Source organism: Natator depressus, chromosome 19 (genome assembly GCF_965152275.1).
Source record: "Natator depressus isolate rNatDep1 chromosome 19, rNatDep2.hap1, whole genome shotgun sequence".
NCBI classification, from domain to species: domain Eukaryota; kingdom Metazoa; phylum Chordata; order Testudines; family Cheloniidae; genus Natator; species Natator depressus.
In genome coordinates, this window is record NC_134252.1 from 6,759,389 (window position 1) to 6,779,643 (window position 20,255).

A 20,255-nucleotide genomic window follows, 5' to 3' on the forward strand; every position below is an offset into this window, starting at 1 on the left:
AACTATTAACCCAAACTTCACTTCACTACTTGCAGGATAGCCCCACTGAGTAATGCTATTCACATAGTTTAAAATCTTTAGCTGCTAGGAAGAGCTGTTAAAGCTCCAAGATGGCCTAAAATATTGAAGACAGATGTTTAAATGCCACTCAAGCCACACTTCCACTTGGTATTTTAATGTCCTGAGTCGTGCTTTAAAATGCTACTATGTTTCTCACAACCAGAAGGGCTGTAGCTTAAGGTAAACCTGGATATCAGCACTTTTCTTTTTAAAAAACTGCTCTAGAGTTTTAGATGTTGAAAATCTAGAAATTTTGCATTTATATGGCTGCTCTGACTGGAGGATCCTAAAGCATTTCACAAGTTAAGTTGTTCTGACTCACTACAAGGGTTCCCCCTATCCAGTCACCTTGAGTTCTCCTTAGGAGAGGGTTTCCCCTCTGCAAGCACTGACTCAGTCCTACCCATTAAGTCAAGATCTGATGAGATCACTGCCCAAAATCATCAAGTCATGTCTATGCTATGCCAAAAAAATATATTGGGTAGTGAACCAGTCAGGAGTCTGGGATTCCCATCTTAACTACTGTGCTTGTTTCAAGGAAAGCAAATGCAGAGCTAATCTAAAAGCAAACTATCCTCCTCATGGAAGACTTCAGAAGAGTAAGTCTCTGCTCCAGAATGTTGCTCAAGCAACATGCTCAGCTCGCCCGATTGCTCCCCAGAGTGCGGAATGGCCTCTACATTTGGTAGCAAGCCCTCTTGGTAGCAGCACTGGCTGACAAGAGCCACGTCCTGCCCTCCTTTGGCAACTCAAAGGGAAGTGAAAACATGGACATAAGAGCCTGAATACAGAAGATTCCTGCAAAGGGGACCATGAACATCCTTTTCTCAGGACAACAAGGCAGCACGCCCAGCCTACTGTACTTCGTTTCACCAGGTCGCCCTTGGTCCTCACTCTCCTCTCATGTTGCCAAAGGCAGCAATACTCTAGTTGTCTGGGAATCCTCTTCCATCACGCTGCATTACCCCAGCATGTCACAGCCTCTCTAGTTCAGTTTTGCTTTTCTGCCTGCCACCAGTAAAAAGGAGAAAATTAAGCCTCAACACTCCCTGTGAGGCAGGGAGTCAGTGTTTGAAGATCCAAGATCCTTGGATGGCTGATGTTATGGACTGGTTAAGTATTACCACTTGCCTCATAAATGGCTATGAAGAGTGTACGTTACTAGTGTCCTAGCTGCCCTCTTGTGGGCCACGTTCACCTGCCTTAAGTCATTTTCTCCCTCGTGCCGGTAGAATTATATATGCTACGAACCTAATTATATCTGTTAAGTACAGAGAGATGTACCTCATCAACACACCTAAACCGGATACCCATTATAAAAAAAAAAAATAGCACAGTTACCTACAAACCCCCCCACCCGAGGTCCACCACCACCAACACACCACAAGTGATTTTATCCTAATTTACAGGCACTAACGTTCCTGTTAGTTTCATAACTGGAAGACCACTAAGCCGTTTGATGGCTGGTCACTGACCTGTACAAATGGAGTTGGGAAGGTCTCAGCTCAATTAATAAATTATAAAGCCATAAGGGACCATTGTGATCACCTAGTCTGACCTTCTAGACAGCACAGCCCACAGGACTTCCCTGATTTAATTCCTGCTTGAACTATTGTATATCTAATTCCCAGGTGGCAGGTGTCCAGGCAGGGATGACAGTCATTGGCAAGGCAGCATAGGTGAAGCTTGCACTGCTTCTGCCTAGACAATGCTTGTTCTGTGGCTAAAGAACATCAGTCTGAAGGGCTGTCACTCCAGCACCTCTGAGCATGCACAACACAAATCAGTTAACCTTTAAGAACTCCTGGCTCTTTCACTTTCAGAGGATGAAGCCCATTTGAGAAGTTTCAGAGTAACAGCCATATTAGTCTGTATTTGCAAAAAGAAAAGGAGTACTTGTGGCACCTTAGAGACTAACCACGAAAGCTTATGCTTAAATAAATTGGTTAGTCTCTAAGGTGCCACAAGTACTCCTTTTCTTTTTCTCATTTGAGAAGCTGCTCCTCATTCATCATGCGAAATAAAGCTCACACTCTTCCTTTAAAAGAGGAACATGCAGGTGGCTAGTCTAATTAGTCTCAGTTTAATCACATCACTCTGGCCAAGTCTGGGACAGATTTCACTTCTTCCTGGATGGAAGTATTCCTCTTTGATATCATGCTCGTTCATAGGCTGATGCATTCCATAGTTAAGAAGCTTCTTAGTGCGATAAAGTTTATTCACAACAATTCCACTGAGTAGAAGAGCTACTATTCGCATTTATAGAGAGCTCCTCTCTTTCCTCAAGAATCCCAGAGCTCTGTACCTCCAAATCAAATCCGCTTTTAGCCCCCAAGATGCCAAATCAAATGTATCAAATAAACTGTGCTAAAAATGACACCTTAAATAGATTTAAGAAACAGACTGTGCATGTCAAGTAGTAAATGTTCTTCCACAGCCTGAATGCATAACAGTAAGCAGCCCTAGCTCAATAGGCCAGACCGGTATTTCAGGAAATCGAAAAACTGTGTAACATGGTTCAGTGTGTACAATGGAGCAAGGCTGTGTGAAGATTTGATCAAGGAGACCAGGCAGTGGAAGGGATCAGTAGAGATGTGCAAAAACACTCACATTAGATTACTAGTCCTGAACGTAGTCCTTAGGTGGGCTAGAAGGATAGTCATCCCCAGTCTAGGGAAGATGTAGAGTTCAGTCTGAGTTTGGCAACACAGGAAAGAAGGAAGTGATCACTCCCCACCCCAAGGCTAAGTGAGGGAGCAGTGCTATAATCTCCAGTGAGAAACCAAACTAATTTCTTGACCAAGAGGGTCATGGCTGCAGTATAGCATCTCAAAGGCAAGTTGTATTTGAATTCCAGTGGGAACAGATGAATCCATTAAAAAACCTGAACAGATGGAGAAACCAAACAAGGATTCAGATTCAAAGACTGACGAGGCTGGATTAACATTAGTGAGGTTGCATCTAGGAGGAGAAAAATCCGCTGCAGACTAGCAGCTCAGTTCACTGAAGACTAAGGGAGAAGTTCTGGCACACCCTTCACAGAATGAATGCAAGTACAAAACATAGAAGAAGCCTTTCCAAATCCATTCTGAATATGCATTGAAATTGAACAGTGAATAAAGGTTATGCACTTTACAGGATGGTAAGGCATTCAGCTAATGAGAGTTAACTGGATATTCATGCTATTTCTACACAATATGTCATGTCTTTTCAGAGACTTGTGGCACAAATCACAAGACTAGTGGTTGCCTGGATTACAAGTAAGCGAGTTCTTTTCAGTCTCCCGCCTTTCCATTCTGGCAACAGAATGAGACAGAATGGAAGTGGTTTTAAAATCCTACCTGAGGGTTTTTTGGAGGCAGGGTGTGGGTTTTTACTATTTAAGTAGTAGTAACAGGTTTACAAATCCTTGCCAGGTAAACAACAAAACAATCATTACAACTGTGTAGCTTTTGTTTAAAGAGACATTATATTGTAAGTCGTCAGATCTCTGTTTAACAGGGTGTTACCATATGACAGAGTGAGCATCATTATGACACCAATGACATGTTTCAGTGATTTTACTGAGTGACCTCTGATTATACATATTTAAGAGACCACATATGTCTATCAAATGTTAATACACAAGAAATGGACAGGTCTGCTTTTTTTTTGCAGGTGAATGTACTTAGCTATTTGGTTATAATTTATTCAATACTCAAAGTACAAGTCCTATTTTGCAGGGTACATAATTGGTGTTAATTTTTCCAGAACGACTTCTTTTAAAATCATTCCTCTACAGTTGGACTATTTTTCCTCTTCCCAGTGAGAGGCAGGCAATAGATTGGCAGGTGAGAGATTAAAAAGGAAATGAAATATTAAAGATCATTTCTGCCAGGAAACCCATGAAGAATTACCAAAAGATCATCTGTTAAAATCCTACCTAGGTTTTTAATACCATGCCCAACATCATGGTGTCCAACCACCTCACTAAAATTAATAGTGTAGCCTCAGCATCAGTGATGTATGACAAAAACCATACCCTGTTAGCCAATGATTATTTCTCATAGCTGGGAACAAGGCAGAAGGATTTAAATAATTTGTTTTACTTTTTTAAAAGTCATTGATTTAGGTCCCGTTGAGGCTCTGTAAAGCTAATTTAAAATGTGCTGTTGCAATTTTAGAAGAGCAGCTCATCTCTCTCCGCATCCCTCAAACACCCCAACCCTAATCATAAACTAGTACTAGGGGTAAATAATTTTAACAATTTAAACTAAAATAAAGGGAGAATCCCTAAAATTTTTATGTAACGTTGGTCTAATGACTGTTCATTCTGACCCCTCAAAAGCATCTGGATGCAGGCCAACACGGCTACAATCTCTATTCTCCCGCTCGACTCATCTGCGGTCATTACAAATCTCCTGCGAGACAGTCTAGGGCTGCTGGACCAGAAACCCAACTAGGAATTTTCAGGCTTTTATTCTCTCACCCCCTGCATTACAGAACATGCCTGCTTCAAATAGTTTCCCTTTTGGCAGCTGGTTAAAAGCCTTCTAGCTGAGTCATTGCAGGGACTCACATGGCTAAATCAGGACTTGGGCTGCTGAGTCAGAGGCAAAAGCAGACAGAAAGGGGAAACAATTACATTAGCAAATTTAACATGGATTTTTTTTAGCCCAAACACCCTTTCACAAAGGCAGCTTTGGAAAAAAGTTTCTATAACTAAAACGGAATACGAGAGCAGTTGTGCTGCTGGACAGGGGGAACCACACCTGACAGCTACTGTCTCAGACAGCCTAATAACCAGGGTGAAAGAGACACGTGCCACCACACCCCCACCACAAGAAGCTACATCTTCAGATTTAAAAAGAACAGAACAGTTGTGTCAAGTTTATTATATGCTATATTCAACTGTAGCATCATCAGCTTAGTTACATTTTTTTAAAAAATGTATTAGACTTCTACAACTGCAGTAGAGAAATTCATTTGATGAATTTCACTGGTATAAATCTAACATATTTGCTGAACAGTACTGACCAGCTGTGAAGCTGGTCAGTTACCTTGAAATGGCACCAAATAAGTTATTTGACAAATACCAGAAAAATTCATTGACTAATAACTGAGATTGGCTGAATGGTACTTGGCACTTACTATGTTCTTTGTTTTAGTTATATCTTCCTCATCTTAGTTGAGTGAGTTCCTCCCTTTCTGAGACTTGTCTGCAAGTTACAAGGAACCACTCAAAATTTCTGACCTACCTCCCTGTTTCTCAGCTCAGAGCTTGCACACGAGTGCTCCTACTGCATTGTAGCCCTTCCTTACTCTCATAAAACCCACAGCTGAAAGAAATGCCTGGTCACTGCTGACCTCAGTCTCCTGGTATTTTATTGACCTGACACATTGAAACAGTTTTGTTGGGATGACTAACTTGCCAGGGTCTAACAAAAGCCACCCTGTAGTTTGCATAAATTCCCCTCAGATTTCCCTCGCTACAGACCTGTGACTTACAGTGATGGAGTGGGTGAGCAGTGGGGAAAGTGAGCAGGACACACTTTATGCTCATGTTTTGCACATCTCTGAACACACAGCATCCTTGAGAAGGCAAGTTGTCAGATGTTTGGGGTTTTCAAAAAGAGTCACACTTAAACATCAAAATACTTCTCCCCCCAAACAATACTGTACACATCCATAGCTCTGTCCATCCCAGGGCACTTCAGAGTACAAGGCTACAGCACCACAAACATGGCCATCTCTGGGAAACAAGGCACTAGTCAAGCTGCCCAGAACACAACAGTGGAACAAGGGACAGTCCCTTCCCTCTGCCTCCTTACAAGTCTGATCTTTATATGGCCATCCAGAATAGACAGGGGCTGACATCATCTAAGAGATCCTAGTACTGTAAGCTGCACTGAACTCAGTTTATCCATCTGGGAAGACGCGAGTAGCTGCCTTCTAGGAGCTCAGGACAGTGAACATTCCCGGGGGGCGGGGGACGACGACTCTTCCTATATTATGAAATCAGAGGGGCCCCAAACCACAGCATGGAAAACAACCTGGGTGAACCCATGTGTCTGGTTTTGGAGCATTTCAATCCAACACTTCAAACTTAGATGAAGTGCGATTAACACAGTTTCCTCCTCTTACTTTATCGACAATATCAGATGTTAGGATGTGACAATCTCACAGCAACCAAAAGCCCCAACCTGACCTCTAGCAGACTTGCCTACTAACCCAATCAGGGAGACCAATACTCAAGTTATCAAGAATAATAAAACTTTCCACCAAACAGCAAGGGGGAGGGCAGCAGGGCGTGGAACCTGTACCCAGGCCTGGAAGAAAGGAGAAAGATGACAGAGATAGCCTAGTGCTAGATTCTCACCTTGTCTCTGGAGCAGAAATAGTAATAACAAAGGCACACAAGATAAAGCACAGAACACAATTCATACCTACCTCTGACAGATACCTAAGGTCCTTTATATGTTGTCAACATTTACCTGATTTGTCATGCCAATAAAGTATTGCTGAATTGAAACTATAGTACAAAGGGCAGCACTAATAGGCAAGTCTGTGGACTAGACACCTGATTTACAATATCATTCACCTCTAAACTTAGGAACTGTCTTATAATGGCTATATATACAAACACTGTGCGTGTGGCTAGCAGAGTTTCATTATAGGGTGGCCAAGACTTTACAATACAGCTTGGCACGTATTTGCCCGCAGACACATACAAATTGACTGCACTGCATGTGCATCTCAAGGACCAAATTATCAAGCTCTGCAAGCTTCAATGGAAAAAAAAAGTTTCCTTCCCCATTTCTCAGAAGTTTTTACTTCTGTCGAGAAGTTAGTCTTCCAAGCCCAGTTTCATTTTGCAGAATCCCGAACAGCTGCCTGCAGCAGATAAGGAATCAACATATTTTCAGCTAATTACACAACTATCTTCAAGGAGGTCAGCAGGCCCACATACACTGAACAGGAAACAGATCAATTTTAATAATTACTAGGGTGACAAACTCAGTAGGTTCCTTTCTTTGAAGGGATTGTTTCTGATGAAACGCTTGCCCTTCCACAGACTGTGCTCTGAAGGAATGGCTTAGGTTTAAAAATCAAGCAAACCCACTACAGAATACACATCTCCTTCATCCCAAAGAGATGAGCATTTCATGGGTTAGAAGGATGAATTAATGGCTATTTAATGATGCTGGAAACCAAGACAGGAAAAAAAAAAACACAATGAAGTGGATCACCACCATACAATGTTTGGACTAGTCATGAAAATCTTAAGTGACTGATGTGTGTGCAAGTATCATGTTAGATCATGGAAACCTGCTTCAGTGTGAGTCGTATGCCCTGCTGTTTCATCAGATACTACTTTGGATTTATATATCACCTACAAGGTTGCTAGGATTAACTCATTAATATTCATAAAGTGCTTTGAGATCCTTGAATGGAAGGAGTTATGAATGTGCAAAAGTTTTGAATACAATTTTCTACTAAATACACTAACATAGTATATATGAGAGTCTCCAGCCTCTCTTCTGCATTCATCTGCTAATTGGCACTTCCTTCATCACAAACTATATCACCAACCTCCTGCTAGGAAGTGGCAGAAAAATTGTCACATTCAATTAGAAAACTAAACCATTCAATGTTATGGAGACAATGAAACAGCAACAGGTATTCCTAAAGTATTTTGGAATTTCATTTTAATCCTTCTTCCCTTTCTTCCATCCTTCAACCTAGCCACTATGTTAGAAAGTTTAAAGAAACACATTCAATCTGAAAACCACAGGTGGAAAAATTTTGTATCTACCAGAGATTACTGTAACTGACATAAATTAGCAAAAAGATGGTTTGTTTCAGCTTACTTTGTGTAATTGACAGCACATTGTATATGGCTGTTTCAATGCTTCTTCTATAGTCAGTTTCTCCCTTGTTGAAGGGAGACTAATCTTAATGGGGAACAGAAACAATAACCCTTGTAAAATTCGTGACACTATTTTAAAGGGTGTACTATCGAAGTGGATTCTGAACAATTCTTTTAAAGAATTCAAATGGATAGTGTCCTTCTTAAAAAAATTAAAAAGGAGTTTAGTTTCTACAGAACAGTCTCTTGCTTTACAAGCTGGCAAAGAGATTCCTCCACAAACAGGTTTACCAGCAGCAGCTACAGATAAGGACCTGTCAACATTTGTCTTAGGAACTCCCTTCTTGAAAAGCTCATAACAAAACCAAGAGAATTTGCAGGATGTTTACAATTTTAGAAAAAAACTAAGTTGTATTTTAGTTGTCGTAATGCATGTGCACAAAGGGGTTGAGTCAGTGTTGCATATAAACCTTAAAAGGACAGCAACAACTTGAAGTCTAGTTAATAACTAGTTAAAAGTGGTTTCTTGTATTGCACCTGCTATTCAGTCCCCTTGCTAATTTGTGCAGTTTTACTGTGACTTTTTCAAGTTGTCCTTGTCCCCTAGTGGAAGACACAAAGGAGTGAAGTCGACTACTGGAAAGTACTATCAAATGCAGATTAAACTGAAAATATTCGTTCTGATTTTAGTTGCACTATTTTTAAGTGTTACTTGTAAACACTAATAGGAAAAGGTTCTGCCAAGAGTACAACTTAAGAATGTTCTTTTAGCTAGGGTATTTTCTGTGTTAAACGTTTGACTGTGCAACCTTTACATTTTCTCAAGGTAGGTATTTGAACATATTCCTGAATGCTTAACACAAATAAAAACAAATACAGTGAATGTTGAGAACTGTCTTAACATAGCCTGCCTTACATCCCATAGCTGTGTGCTTTGCACACAGTACATTCTGTGCTAGTAAAACGCTTATCCACGCAGTTCTTTTGGCTGTCTAGTGCACCAGTCACCATTGGCTCATTCCCTTCCGTTTTAGCTACCAAGAGCTAGTGATGTGACATCATTACTGGAACATGCAGCCAGTCTACTCATGGAGCTGGCTGCTTAGAGAGGGGGAAAAGTAAAGATTTTCTTCTGGGGAATCAGCAGTCACTTGTTATATTGGTTTTTCACTAAATTCAATCCTGTTAAGACTGCATTTATTCTCCCCATATCTCCATGTAAAGGTATCCATCCATTCCTCAGCTGACTGCCAAAAACACTTTCCAGCTTCAGTTCTGCTTGCAAGCCACCCCCAACCAAGATTCTAAAGTTTTCAGCAGCCTTCTCACCTGAGTAAGTGCAGTTCTCCTTATATGTTATGGGCAGTTCCCCAGCATAGACGGAGTTGAAAATCTACAATGTGTAATATTGCCACAGCTAAGTGCTTAAACAAGAGGATTAGGCATTTGACTAAGTCAAACAGTTAAACTCAGTGTTTGAAATACTCATGACAATTGCACCATTCCAGATAGCCTTCTTGCAAGATGAGTTTCAAGGCAATTAGGTATATAAAATCCTGGCATTCCCATCTTTGCTAACATGTGCTCTGTGTTAAGAGTCAGATAGTATTGTATATTTTTTTTCCAATAAGAGATTTTTAGGTGCATGTGAAGCTTACTTGTATAGAAATTAAAAAACCCACTACTTTTTAACTGTAGGTAATGGGGGTATTAATTCCCCAACCTTTATTATACTAACTATTTTAATGCACATTCAATTATCCCAATACTAAATACATGCTCACTGCATCCAGACCAATATGCACAATCAAGCTAAAGTAGCCACCTAACTACTTAAACTTGCCAACTTGGGGACCCAAACAGTATTGTCTTTGTACCAGCACTTGGTGCTACTTGGTATGCTAGATAAACAGTCAACATCATCATTTATATGCCCAAGCTGCACAGTGAATGAATGGACACCTGCTTCGGAGCTCTTCTCTAACACTACACATATTAGAGTGATACTGAATTTGACAAATATATATGGTCAAATCATTGGCCTATTGTTAATAGATACATAAAGAGCCAGAGTTAACACCATCTGCACCTCAACTTTGTATATTCTTAAGTGCTCAAAAGTCAGAAACTTCCGAACAGCCATACTGGGTCAGACCAGCGGCCCATCCAGCCCAGTATCTTATCTTCTGATCAGCCAGTGCCAGAGGCTTCAGAGGGAACAAACAGGGCAGGGCAATTATCGAGTGATCCATCCCACATTGTCCAGTCTCAGCATGCCATGCTACCTTAACATTCTATCAGTGTGGGATTTTAATGAATGGTCTTTTTTGAATTAAATAATTGTCACAAAACTGTATGTCTCTTTAAAATAAGAGACAGACATTAAGGGGAAGGGAAAGTGATCTTTGGATTAAACCATTAATTTTAGATTGAGAAAATATCTTTGAAAATTAATTGTTCAGGTCATCGGACACTTTTCTACTATGATTTTTATAAAATCTAATATCTAATTCTCTGGTCAGGATTTTACATTCCAAACTCTATCATGAGTCCTTATAGAATTGCACAGTCTAGAACATCTTTAACCATCTCCTTCCCAGACTTGTGGCCACCTTAAGTAGGATTTTTGGGGTGTGCCACAGAAGAGGTATTTGGAGGTGAAGTAAAAGTTTGTGGCAAGGTCATGGTGCGCTGGTTGTATCACAGCATGAAGGGCATTTAACTAGAGCTGGCTTACTAGACAATATCAGTCAACTTCAACAAGAAGCTAGTCCTTGCTTTTACAAAAGAATCTTTAGTCTGCCATAGAGTTTGTCCTTTCTTCCCCCCCCTCTCCAATTCAAACCATGCCCTGCTAGTTAAAACCTAAGAAAACAGAGCCTCGCATTTTTCTGGGTAGGAAGTCTTCATTTCAGGCCCAATGAGAGAAGATCAGAGCTTCTCAGGATGCTACTAAAATAGTCTCCGAAAGGCAATGTTCAATTGTCATTTGTTTGTAGATGTGTTTGCTATAGCTATAAACCATAATATTTACTACACTGCTTAGGCCTAGACAATAGCCCAGCTATGAGAGTTTCCTCTCATTCTCTACACAACACCAGAAGACAGCCTAGTCTGCTGTAGACAGAAGAGTCAAATGAAGTTTGTGAAGTCCATGATCAGCACTTGAACTCTAGGACTGAAGTTTCCTAAAGCAAAGATATGGAAGTGTTGTTGCTGCTGCCTATAGATCTGAGAAAGTCACTGTACTCGTCTACCACCACCGTGGACTACGTATAACATTAAAACCGAGTAGTTACAGTTAAGTAAGATTTTATTTTAACCTAAGTCAGGATCGGAGCAGCACTCTAAATCAGGTGTTTAAATCACAGTCTTAACCATTTTAATAGAGTGGTGTTACAACAGTTTGGTCTTGGCTACCCATGGACGACCCAGATATGTTTAACATGACTGCGGCACTATCCTGCAAAACTTTAATTCCCTAACACGACAAGGAAAACAGGCCCGTAGGGACAGCTCAGTTTTCTCCAATCACCTTCTTATGTGGCATCTCCATTACCAGAGGTTCATAACCACGGCAGTCCATTCTGTACAATCCTCTGCTAATCTAATCTTCACCTTCTATGAAGCTTAAAATGTAAAACAGTCCAGGATCCCTAGATACACGTTGATTAATGAGAGACCCGATACTAGACCATACTCACACTGTGAATGCAGCTGTTGCTAGCAAATCTTCATTTGAACATTATGCCAGAAACCTTCCAGCAGCAACAGTTTCCTTAAAGGCAGAACAGGACTTCCCCTGCCCCAACCCAAAAATAATATAGCAGTACTATATAACCAGTACTTAGAGGCAGGAGAGGTCAGCTATATAGTTAAGCTCTCAGACAAGTAATTCCTCTTCATACTGCTCAGAGAACAATGCTAGAAACCTGTAAGCAACTCACATTCCAACAGCTGTTGCTAGTTAGCTTGAAACCAAGGACAGAGCACCAAACCAACCCAACATCTGTGCAGATGTGCAGAGCTATACAGGCCCCTGCTCAGCAGCCTGCTTCTCTCTAAAAGATTAAATAGATCTGCAGAACAGAGAAGCATTTTTAAGTCTCATTCCTGGCTTCCTCAGGATATCTCCCCTACTAAGTCACTAGGAAACAGTCCTAGACTGATCCCACATACACAGTGAAAGTTTTGCCTCAGAACTGGACTTTGGTAAAAAACAAACACACACACCACACACACACAGCTAGGGTGCCTTGGATTAGGAAGAATTGGTTCACTGACCTTCAGGAAGTGTATAAGGCTCATCTATGCAATGAAAGAGGGGAAGGGATGGGTAGCAGCATTTTGCAGAAAGTAGCAGATAGTGAGTAGCTTATGTTTTAATCTTCATACATACACCAGCCATTATTTAGACAGAGACCACAGTATGCTAGGTGCTTCCCAGACATGCCAATAGACAATGCCCAGCTCCAAAAAGCTGGTTAGGTAAGCACATTTTGTAAGTCAAGAGATAAAGCAATTCCTCCCCACCCTGTGCATTTTATGGCTGGCATACCAGCCTGACAGCCAGGTGAATAGGCCCATGATTTGCAAACTATCCTATTGCTGCAATGATTTTTGGGTACCAGCAAAATGACTGTGGTGGTCTGTTTCTCGCTTCCAAGTATTGCTGATAAAGAAGCCCAACAAAATACTCTTTCCCATGCAACATTCAAAGCGTAACAGAGCACCTTCCTTTCTGGATGAAAAGGACAGTATCTCTGAAATGCTACCGCTTCTGGGGTGGAAGAGGTCAGCCAACAGACCAGTTAAAAGAAAAGTGAAGGGTGGGGAAATTTTCGCTAGGACACTGGGACAAACCCCTATGATGTGGAAGGTCAAGGGGGTTTTGTGCCTCTCCCACAGAGCAGGCTGCAGCAACGGACACCCCCTTAAACTGCACCCAAGCCAAGGGCCCCAGCCCCCCCAGCATTCATGCACGCGGGGTGCTGCTTCGCCATGGCGGGGGTGCCGCTGTCACCCAGAGACAGAACAAGCAGGTGGGGGGGCACCGGGGGGGGCGGGGGAGTGCCAAGCAACCCGCGCGCGGAATGAATATGCAGACGCGGCTCCAGGGCGGCCCTGGACTCCCCCTCCAGCATCGCCAGCGCCGCCCCGCCGATCAGGGACTCAGGCCCCACGGCCAGCCCCCAGACACGCCGCCCCGCGATGCCAGGCCCCGCCGCCCGTCCCCGCCCCCCCGCCGGGAGCCAGGAAACGCGGGGGGGGGGCAAACACGCCCCTAAACCCGGGGGGACAGAAGGGGGCACAGGGGCGGGCGGGAAGCGCCCCGCGGCCGCAGGGGTCAGACCCCGCCCCCTCGAGCCAGATCCCCCCCGCAGGGGCTGAGGGGGGCAGGGCACCAGGGGGCGGCTGACCCGACACACTCGGGGGGTGGGGGGGGGGGACTGATCCCACCCCAGGGGCCCGGCGCGCGGACCCGGCGCTCGGATACCAGGGTGATGGGCACCGTGTCCGAGCCCGGCGAGCGGGCCCCGGGACGGGCAGGGGCGGCCGGACCCGCCCGGCTGGAGCCTCCCCCCGTGGGCGCCGCCCCCCGCAGGGCGCAGAGGGACCGCAGCGGCCTCCTCACCCATCTCCGGCTCCGGCGGCTCGTCACCAGGCTCCGGCTCGAGCTGCGGCGGCCACAATATGGCGGACAGGGACGGGGGAGGGGCGGGAGGGAGAGTGGAGAACGGCGGCCGGGAATGGACAAACCTCGCCACAACGCGCCCCGCCCTTTAAAGGGGCAGAGACCCCGCGGGAGGGGAACGGGGTGCCTCCTCCCGCCCGCGGCAGGCGTCTGCGCTCCTGGGCGCCCCCCTGCGGCTGGGCAGGGGGAATAAGGCGCCAGCCCGAGCCAGGGGCTCCCAGAGCTGCCCAGAGGGGCCACCCCTTCACAGCCCAGCAACCCCCCATACTCCCCACAGACCCACTCCCCCAAGCCCTGCCCCGGCCGGGGTCCCTCAAGACGCACTTGCCTGGAGGGGCCCAGCCAAGCCCTCCACACTGTCTCCCCCCCACACACCCGGCTGAGACTGGCCAGGCTTCTGCAGCAGTCCCTATAAGGTGGGTAGAAAGTTGGCTAGATTGCCGGGCTCAACGGGTAGTGATCAATGGCTCCATGTCCAGTTGGCAGCCGGTATCAAGTGGAGTGCCCCAAGGGTCGGTCCTGGGGCCGGTTTTGTTCAATATCTTCATAAATGATCTGGAGGATGGTGTGGATTGCACCCCCAGCAAGTTTGCAGATGATACTAAACTAGGAGGAGTGGTAGATACGGTGGCAGGTAGGGATAGGATACAGAGGGACCTCGACAAATTGGAGGATTGGGCCAAAGAAATCTGATGAGGTTCAACAAGGATAAGTGCAGGGTCCTGCACTTAGGACGGAAGAATCCAATGCACAGCTACAGACTAGGGACCGAATGGCTCGGCAGCACTTCTGCGGAAAAGGACCTAGGGGTTACAGTGGACGAGAAGCTGGATATGAGTCAGCAGTGTGCCCTTGTTGCCAAGAAGGCCAATGGTATTTTGGGATGTATAAGTAGGGGCACTGCCAGCAGATCAAGGGACGTGATCGTTCCCCTCTATTCAACATTGGTGAGGCCTCATCTGGAGTACTGTGTCCAATTTTGGGCTCCACACTACAAGAAGGATGTGGAAAAATTGGAGAGAGTCCAGCGAAGGGCAACAAAAATGATTAGGGGTTTGGAACACATGACTTATGAGGAGAGGCTGAGGGAACTGGGATTGTTTAGTCTGCAGAAGAGAAGAATGAGGGGGGATTTGATAGCTGCTTTCAACTACCTGAGAGGTGGTTCCAAAGAGGATGGTTCTAGACTATTCTCAGTGGTAGAAGATGACAGAACAAGGAGTAATGGTCTCAAGTTGCAGTGGGGGAGGTTTAGGTTGGATATTAGGAAAAACTTTTTCACTAGGAGGGTGGTGAAACACTGGAATGCGTTACCTAAGGAGGTGGTGGAATCTCCTTCCTTAGAGGTTTTTAAGGTCAGGCTTGACAAAGCCCTGGCTGGGATGATTTAATTGGGGATTGGTCCTGCTTTGAGCAGGGGGTTGGACTAGATGACCTCCTGAGGTCCCTTCCAACCCTGATATTCTATGATTCTATGATTCCCAAGCAGCTCAGCTCCAGGGAGACCGGTGGAGCCCCACAGGTGGTGGGAAGCAGAGACTGCCCAGAGCCGGAGGTGCACTGGGGTCCGGCCAGGGGGCTGAGAGGAGCGGGGGGGTGGGACCAGGGAGCGGAGAGGAGCCCTTGGCTGGCCAGCAGGCAGGTCGAGAGGAGCAAGTGGTGGGCGGGGGGAGCCAGCGGGGTGTCGGGGCGTAGAGCAAATGGAGCAAGCCGGGGCCCCTTCTGAGCATGGGCCTGGCTCCATGGAGCCATTGTAAACCCAGCACTGCCCATGACTCATTCCCTGATCCATCCTGTTCCAATTCTGACTGCGCCCAGTAACCATTCCTCCAGCATCACTACCCACCCGGCCCTCGGAAAGGTGCAAGCGTTTGAAGCCAGTTTACTTGTCTCTGTGGGCAAGGGAGATTTACACATCCAGGTGAATGACATTTTCTTGCTGTCTGTGGTAGGAAGTGTTAAGTTTCTGATTCCATGCTGGAGAGAGTGCAGGTCTGTGCCTGCCATTATTCCCCACCAAAAACCAGTGTGTTATGCTAGCAGCATCAAGTCTGCTGGGAAAGGATTAACCTGCTGAGGGAGGTGGGAGTGATTTCATAGAGCGCTTAGGGCATCCTGTAGAAAGAACCCCGGGGAAGTGGCTGATGTTTGTTCTCCTCTTGTTAATAGAGTGAAGAGAAGAGAAAGTTGCTGGCGATGGTACGGACCCTGTACAGAATAAAATTCTTTCAGTGGCAGCAGCTTTCCAGTTCTGTTCCTCTAACCTTCAAAGGGAGAAGGGTGTGGGATGAGGAGGTTGGGGGGAGGACATAAAGGAGACAATCCAGCTTCAGTTTTGCGATCTCCTCTTGCATGGGAGGAAGCTCTCCTCTTCCTTCCCATGGGCAGCCTTAAATTTTTTTGATGGCTTCCCTGTTGATGAGGCACAGCTGATGCCTGCACCCTTCCACTGCCTATCAGTCCCTCTCTCCAGCCCTGACTGCTTGGCCACTCCCAATGAAGGGCTTTGTCATGGCTCTGCCAAGGATAAGTCACAAACAACCCACATGTACCTCCCACTCATAGGGTGGCTGGGGGCACTTCCCTCTCCCAACCCTTGGAAGAAGAAATCAGCATTAAGGTGATCCTTCCTCCAGCTCTATTAGACATGGAAGGAGAAGAGCTGGGGGCCCAGGTGCCATCTAGTCACTCCGGTTTTTGCATCCTCCTTTGCTGAGAGAGGAGCATGGTCTCTATGCAGCGATAACAATGTAGAGTTCCCCTGGCCAGACATCCTTAATCAATGACAGACTCATTGTCTCAGAGGACGAGCTTACGGTTCTGGGGCAGCACGACATCGCCAGCCCCAGCTTGGTGGCATCGTCTGGCTGTACTGTACGCCATCCAGGCCCTGCAGAACTGGTCAGCTACACATCCCAGCTTGTGAGCTGGCATGTGTACCAGCAGACTTTACCAATACACTGCTCGAACACAAGTCAACATCCCCTCCCATGAAGCTCTGGCTGGTCAATCGTCTGTGAGCTAGGGGCTGATTGGCCTTTCTTCTCTTACTCACCTCTTTCTTCAGATTGTGGAGACCAAGCAGCCTGTTCTTATCACAATGCAAACACACAGAGAGGTCCCCAGTTAAATAACCTGCTGATCAATGGACAAAGGTGGGATTGGCAGTGAAGGAATTAGAGGAACAGGAGCAAAGCCTCAGCCAAAAATACTGAGAAACTATGATTGTTCCTTGAGAAGAATGGTTTGGTAGTTCCATATGAACAGTCTACTTTTGTCACTGCTGTTTATTATCTTCACTGGAGGCTTCTTAGGTCAAGAACAGTGGGTTGTCCAGGGTCCTGATTCCCCCCTGCCTTTCACCTGCAATATGTCACTTAACTGATTCCAAATCAGAATGCTAGTTACACCCATTTTGCACAGCTGTAAGAGTCTATCTCATGCGCAAGGCAGGAGAGAAGCAGACCCCCTTGTGTATTGAAGATCAAACATTAAAATTCCGAACACTGGCTAGCCCTGGATTAAAGCAAAGACATGTCCCAGGTACACATTTGCTTCAACCATTTTCCAAAACCAGCTTGTTCAGGGGAGCGAAGAACAAAAATAAAGATTTCACATTTGGCAGGAAGGGATAAGTTCCATGCCTTAGTTCCTAAGTGTCAAAGGGCAGCCGGCACAGGGCATGGCTCTGCAGAAGGTAGCAGAGCGGAAATGCCACAGATATACTGTGACGTTGCACTCCATATGATTTTATAAAAATATGCTAATGTGTGTGAATATAACGTAACTGGAATATGCTTCATGCAAAAGGTCTCTTGTAAGGTATCATTACAAAGCTTATAATCTACGGAGCATGGGCATCCAATTTGTACGAATGTATCATTCTTGTATCTGAAATTAGGAATATAAAATATAACTCTGAGGTCCTATTATAGTTACGCAAAGTGTGGGCCATTAATGGCGGTTTAGAATCTTGATGGCTCCCATCAACTAGGACAATTGACGGTAGATGGCTCTGTTTACTTGCAAGCCTTCCTCTGATGAGATGTGAGTGAAGGCTTGGGGTCTCACAGGACATGTGACCATGTCACCTGGTACTGAAGTCCATCTTAAACCTGGTGCTTTTCCATTTAGAAGAAGGGGTGGGGACCCAAAGAGACAAAAGATTCCCGCCTTGTGCCAAAGGTATATAAGGGGATGGAGCAGAACAAAGGGGGCTGCAGGCATGAGAAATCCCCTAGCTACCATCTGAGCTGGAACAAGGACTGTACCAGGGGAAAGGATTAGGCCCAGACTAGAAAGGAGTCTAGTCTGTGAAAGAAGCTTATTGGAACATCTTGGAGGGTGAGATTTCATCTGTGATCAGTTTCTTACTGTATTAGTCTTAGACTTGTGTGTTTTTGTTTTATTTTGCTTGGCAATTTATTTTGTTCTGTCTGTTATTACTTGGAAACACTTAAATCCTACTTTTTATACTTAATAAAAATCACTTTTTGCTTATTAATTAACCCAGAGCAAGTAATTAATAGCTGGGGGAGCAAACAGCTATGCATATCTCTCTGTCAGTGTTATAGAGGGTGGACAATTTATGAGTTTACCCTGTATAAGCTTTATACAGAGTAAGACAGATCTGGGAGCTGGGTATCTGGGTGCTGGAGACAGGAGCACTTCTTAAGCTGTTTTCAGTTAAGCCTGTAGCTTTTGGGGGACATGGTTCAGACCTGGGTCTGTGTTTGCAGCAGGCTAGTGTGTCTGGCTCAACAAGGCAGGGTGCTGAAGTCCCAAGCTGGCAGGGAAAATGGGCTCAGAGGTAGTCTCAGCAAATCAGGTGGCAGTCCCAAGGGGGTTTCTGTGACCCAACCTGTCACACATACACAGAGCCAGCTGGGACTATGGCCAGTCATCTCTTAGGAGAGCCCAGAACACAGTGAACTCTCACAGCCGATTGGACTAACACACAGGGCTTAAAAGCAAAGTTTTATTGTGGCCGAGCACAGAAGATCAGTGTTAGTTCCAGGCTAGTAGGGCCGGGGGAAATCCAGTGACCACCCACTTTCCAGCATCTCTGTGAAAGCGACGCAGAGCAAGTTCTGTTACCTGCTACAAATGCTCCAGGAGCTGAGGTAGCAACTTCCTGCGCAGCTGGCTCAGGTGCACACAGCCTGGAAAGGCAACTGAGGTTAGAGAACAGAGGCAAGGGGCCTCCCCAAGAGTGGCCCAGTGGTGACTCTTAGCTGGGAAAGGCGAGGGCTGAGGGCAATGCCCATTGCAGGGGACCCTTTCTGCAGTGAGCCTGCAAGCCGCTGGGTGGAGGCAGCTGGATTTGCTCTGCTCTTTGTGCCCAATTGGTTGTTTCTACAAAATTAAATACAAGCCAAGATCATGGGGGAAAAGAGCCCATGTCAGCTTGGCCAGCACCTGGGCTGGCTCCAACCCTGGGTGTTTCACTAAGCCCAGCCTGGGGTGGAGGAATGGGATCCTCTCTGCTCCAGCTACTCACAGGTACCCTTTAATCAACTCTTTGGAGTTACTCAAATGCATCAGGGCCAGAGCAGGGAGGGAGAACCCTGCTGGGCTGTGGGAGAAGCAGCTGGGTTCCAGAGGGGCAAATCTGCTCTCCCCTTTGGCCTCAAACTTCCCAAGGATGGAGGCATGGCACAGCACCCAGAGTGGACCCTCTTAGCCAAGTCATGTGACTTTGGAGGCATGTGATCATGCTACCTTAAGGGAAAGGCCATGCTAGCACATCTCCTGCCCAGGACAAGCTGGGCTGTGTGACCCAGCTGCTACCCCCTCCCTACCCCCACTCTCGCCTCCACCTATTACCAGCAGCCAGATCTGCCTGCTGTGGCCCACGAAAAAGCCTAAGAGAAGCAGTTTGCATAGGACATACACTTAGCACCAGGGCCCCCTCTGCCTCGCTCTCCTGCCCTGCATACTGAAGCTAGTTTGGCAGTGCCCCTGTGGAGATGATTTGGGGAGGGTCCCCGCCCTGCACAGCTCACCGCGCAATCCAGCTACTATTTGGCCCCTACACAATCCATGCTCCCCTTCTCCAAAATCAACTCCACCCCACCCTAACCTCCTCCCACATCCAGCCTCCTTCCCTCCTCTAAATCAACCCCCTCCAGAAAGATGTCATCTCCAAATCAGGCCCTCCAACAAAAACCCAAGTTAGCCTCCCGCACCAACTGGTAGGGGCTGGGTCAGACTCAGGGATGGAGGAGGCAGCTGCTGCTGCCACCCAGCCAAACCTGGCCTTGCAGCTGGAGGGGCGGGGCAGGAGTTGGGAGGCAAGGAGCTGATGCTCTCTGCTTTCCCCCGGGCTGCGGAGTCTCGTGCCAGGCAAGCCAGAGCACGTCAGCTGGACTGGGATGGGGAAAGCCAGAGCCTGAGGGTAAGAGTCAGAGTAGGCAGGTCTCCCTTGCACCCCACCGCTGGTGCTGGGAGGGGAGAGAGACACTCCAGGGGAGGGCAATACACCTAGGCAGAGCACTGACACCACTTCATTCAAGACCCTCTCCAGTGAGCTAGGACCTCAGCACCCTCTGCTGGGCTGAGGGGTAATCCAGTGACCCCGTTCTGCAAACCTGGCCCGAATGGCTTGTTTTGCTGTGACCCCTCTGCCAGTGAGGGGGCCCAGGCGATCCC

The 20,255-nt window shown here is 46.1% G+C and overlaps 1 protein-coding gene across 1 annotated transcript in view; it reads right to left on the minus strand.

Moving 5' to 3' along the window:
• The window catches only part of KPNA6 (karyopherin subunit alpha 6), a 31,127-nt gene extending 17,509 nt beyond the window's left edge, over positions 1-13,618 (minus strand). Inside the window, exon 1 of the mRNA XM_074934672.1 lies at positions 13,545-13,618. Coding sequence (XP_074790773.1) covers positions 13,545-13,548 — 4 coding nt within the window. The 5' untranslated portion in view covers positions 13,549-13,618. The remainder of the gene's footprint in view (positions 1-13,544) is intronic.
• Positions 13,619-20,255: the final 6,637 nt, after the last annotated feature.